General features: G+C 30.4%; 1 protein-coding gene across 1 annotated transcript; it reads left to right on the top strand.

Moving 5' to 3' along the window:
- Nucleotides 1-538: 538 nt before the first annotated feature.
- On the top strand, nucleotides 539-3,308 carry LOC107455757 (adult-specific rigid cuticular protein 15.7-like). Its single transcript, XM_016073483.3, has 3 exons — nucleotides 539-550; nucleotides 2,186-2,236; nucleotides 2,805-3,308. The coding sequence occupies exons 1-3, from the start codon at nucleotides 539-541 to the stop codon at nucleotides 3,306-3,308; spliced, it is 567 nt and encodes a 188-aa protein (XP_015928969.1).
- The last annotated feature ends 1,191 nt before the right edge of the window (nucleotides 3,309-4,499 follow it).

The raw sequence follows: 4,499 nt of genomic DNA, 5'->3' as shown, positions 1-4,499 counted from the left end.
TATATATATATATATAAAAGTTGCTTACGGTATTGTGTCTAAAAAATAATTTTTTGTGAAAGATTTTTATTCTCTTGGTTACGTTTATTTTCAGTTTAAAAAAAGTTAGCAAAGTCATTATATTATTCTAATAAAATACTTTGATTGAAAAGACTAAATAAGTTTTTAACATTGTAGTTTTTGTTGTGAAAGAATTAATTAAGAAAACCTATTCTGGTTTTACAATAAGAAAAATTCAAATTTGATAATCATCAATTTTTCTTTCTTAATTGAATTTAAAATTATTTGAACTTTAAAAAAAACCACCATATTTTAATCGGTAGTGAAACTATTCCGATTCTAACCTTGAGCCATGTTTGTTGATTTCCAAAATTAGAAAATTCCTCAGGTTATTCCGAACGGTGAAAGTTACATCTCGAAGGAAATATTAATCATGCGTAAAATTTATTCTAAATACTTTCAAGCATTTTTGTGTTACTACTACTTATAAAAACAGACGATTTTATCCACAATCACAGTAAACATAACGAAATTAACCATGTTATCTCAGGTAAGATTTGCTTGCTTTAAAATTAATTTTAATAATTACGAATAAGTATTGAATGCTTACAGAACTGTTTCATATATCTTTTTCTGTAGTATAAATATCAAATTGATCAAATCAATTAATTGAAATATAAGTTTTTTTTTTGCAGTAAATCAACGATTTCAAATGATTTCTTATGACGAATAAACAATAATTTGATTGGCAAATTTTATGATTCGTTATTTAATCTGAATATTTTCAAATAATTAAATGAGATTAACTACGAAAGAAAAATTTAAACCTTAAAGAACAATATTCAGTTATGATTTTCAGAAACTTAAGGAACATTCTCGTTAGATCTGGTCCGAACATTTTTGCTTAGATTCCGTGTTAGAGAACTAATCCATTGTAATATACCAAAGAGTTACCAAAAATTAATAATAGACAACTCACTGAAATTTGGCTGCGGATTTCAAGTCTTTTATATAAACTACATCTAAATCATTAATAGGTTTTTTCTATTAAATTTTCTGTAAAATAAATCTATATTCAGCAATTACATAAACTGTTTAACCTTAACCTTGCTTTTGTAATATACAAATTATTTATGGAAATATTACTTTGGTTTAAACTGTTCCAAGCTTTACCTAACTCAGTTCTGTTATGTAGCACAGATAATAAAATTACAATGTAAGTATGTAACTGAATTGAAATAAAGAAAACATTCATATTTATTTCTAAAAGTATTTTTTTTTTCATTTTTTAACTGAATTTAAATGTGCTATTATTGCATTAGAGTAATTTACTATACTAGTAAATGCGAAACTTTAACATATTTTTGACGGCACAAAATTAATTTGTAACACCGATATAAAAGACTGAAATATGAGTGTTTCAACAATCTTACTGCCTTTTCTTTAACGATTTTGAAAGAAAACAAAATGTATTAGAATAGTGTTTTTTATATGTATACATACAATTTAAACTATGAAACTTCAGTTGTATAGTAAGAAGTAATTGTTTTATTTTTATAATGCTTAGATAAAAATGTAACTATACAAGTGAAATTTGATGATTCTTATTGCTCTCATGATGTTTAGAGATATTTTCATGCTTCATCGTAAAGAATTTTTTTCTCCCTTAACATCATTTAGCTGTTGTAAATGGCTTAAAAACCAATAAAATATTTGTTGTCGTTGGTCCGCGGCTGCGATTGATCTTGTTTTCCAGTGGCGCCATTTATGACCAAGAATTCGACTTCTGCCCCACCCGTATATAGCGTGAGCCCATTAATACATTCATTCCTCCACAGATCGTAATTTTGACCTAAACCAGAGAACGATTAATCTCCAATCCAGTGCCCCTAGAGGTACAATTTGTTAAAGGAACGTAGAAGACTTTGTGGCTTGACAAGTTTAACATACACCAGTCACTGTCAAACCCTATTCTCAGGAAAATGAGTCCAGCACTCTACCTACCAGCTATCCCAGCCTCAGTAAAATGTTTACACGAACAATTTAGAAAACAAAAAAAAGTATATAGCTGACTATAAATTATCTAACTCTTTACGCATATCATTACTAATATATATATATATTTAAAAGCTTTGGAAAAAAAATTTTCTAACGTAATCACGCAATTTCTTTTTCTATTTTACAGTGCGTTCTCCTTCTCGCTTTCTGCGGCATGTCTCTAGCCCACTTGGGTTACGTAAGTATTGTATTTAGACTTTTAAAATATTCCTAATCTCAGTGTTTAACAGTAAACTTGTAAGCCTGTCTCAACTTACAAGTACTAGTCTAAGGTAAACTCTATTTTAACATTTATTGAACTGATTAAATTGTAAGTAACATAAAATATTGCTAATCATCAAAATAATAGCATCATTAAGTTATTTTTTATTACAAACTAAGGCGTGTTGCTTATATCTATAATACAGAAGTTTGAAATACAGAATCAATAATCTCCTGTCCAAACATTTTTAAAGAATGTAAAAGCGTATTCCTCCACCACGATAAACATTGGAACTTTCGGAATAACCCCCAACAAAATATCATTTACTAGCTTTTATTTTATAAATCAATTTTTGATTCTATTGATATGAGTGTTACCCAAGTGTACCCAATAAGTGATTTCATTCTTTTTCTATTTATGACTTTAGTTATGAAAAGTCCCGGTGCTTTAAAATCGAAAGAAAGAAATCTAAATGTTACTTCCTTGAAATAACTATTTCGCAATGCACGTGTGTTGAGTTATTGATATAAATTATTATTTACAGATGGGCGAAAGTCACTATCCAGTCTATGAACACCATGCTCCCAAGCCTTACAAATTCGGATACAGCATCAAGGATAAACATGGTGAACAACACAGAGAAGAATCTGGAACCGGAGGACACGTAACTGGTAGCTATGGATTCACTGATGCCCGAGGTATCAAAAGACAAGTGAACTACATCGCTGACAAAGCCGGATTCAGAGCCAAGGTCAAGACCAACGAACCAGGCACCGCCAATCAAAACCCAGCAGCTGTACAACTTATCTCTGATGCCCCTTACACCGGTGGTGAAGGATATTTGGGTGTCCCAGCAGCAGCAGCTGGTTACGGTCTTGGTGGTCTAGGTTACGGATATGGAGGTCTTGGAGCAGGTTACGGTGGCCTCGGATATGATGGAGCTTATGGTGGATATGGAAATCTTGGATATGGAGGAGCTTATGGTGGATATGGTGGTTATGGTTTGGGCATCTTAGGAGGCTTGGGCTATGCCAGATACGGATATTAAATTTTGTAAAAAAAAATAGTATAAAAATAAATCATTGTGCAAAAATATTTTTTGTTGTTTTTAATTTTATCATCTGCAATCAAAAAAGCTGAAAACAGCAACTGGAACTAAATAAAAACGTTATAAAAAATATTTATCAGAAAGAATAAAGCAAGTCAAAAATCATAATAGTCAAAAAATTTTAAACAGTATGGTATACAATATTTTACGTCATTTTAAAGTACATTATTTTACTTGGCAAAATACAAAATTTCAGCAAAATTGGTTGAACAGTTAATTGGAAATCGATTTTTAAATAAGTCGAATAATAAAAATTCAATTTCTCGGGAGTTAAGCCGATTTCGCTCAAATTCTGTATTTTGCCATGTAAAATTATATAATGTAAAATGACATAACAACTTGAATGCCTTACAATTCAAAATTTCTTCGACTATTATTAAATGAAACGATAAAAAATAATAAAAACATTTACTAAAGATTCAGTTCGAATTTTCAGTTCGCTTAAAAAATCTCGAGATAAGGGAAACTTTGGGTGGCTCTCCTGACCAAACTTTGGGGACCATATCTTCCAGATTGAGGTCACCTCCTTTATTTTGGGAGTCAGAACTCCAATTCCAAAAAAAAGATACGTTTATTCAGTGCGATTTCGTGTCCGAATTCGAAACTTAAGATATTATCTGCACTATTTATTTAGCATATTTAAAGCCACCCCATCAAAACATTAAGGTTGAATCCTAAAACGAGAAGATCCAAACATCAGGTCAAAATTTATTCAGGGTAGTCCTTCTTTTGTGCTCTGTTATATATATATATATATATATATATATGCAAGACACTTTTTTAAAGCCCAGCAAATGCTTCACATTTGCTTGATAATTTATTTTTCCATGAGTGCGCTTGCTCGACATGGCTTGTTAATCTAGGAAATGAGTGTAAGATCATTCTCTGCCCTGAAATTATTTTACCGCTAACGTAAGACTAGATGAGATACTGTGGTAAAAAAGTGCAAGCGATATTTCAAGACTGTTTTTATAGTAACTGTTTATGTTGTAAACCTTTCCCTCTGCTTTTTAAAGGACTTGGGACCTTTCAGAACTTTTAGTTAGTTCTGGGTAGCATTAAAAGGGTTTTTTTTTTTAAACTTATTTATTTGTTTTTTTTTTATTCCAGTTTCTTTTATACCGATTTTTT

Source organism: Parasteatoda tepidariorum, chromosome 2, assembly GCF_043381705.1.
Source record: "Parasteatoda tepidariorum isolate YZ-2023 chromosome 2, CAS_Ptep_4.0, whole genome shotgun sequence".
NCBI lineage: Eukaryota > Metazoa > Arthropoda > Arachnida > Araneae > Theridiidae > Parasteatoda > Parasteatoda tepidariorum.
Note: the sequence above shows the minus strand (reverse complement) of the source record. Positions and strands in the feature narration are given on the sequence as shown.

Coding starts and splice junctions, on each gene's coding strand:
- LOC107455757 (XM_016073483.3), top strand. Junction 2,237..2,804: donor CTCTAGCCCACTTGGGTTAC/GTAAGTATTGTA, acceptor TATTATTTACAG/ATGGGCGAAAGTCACTATCC.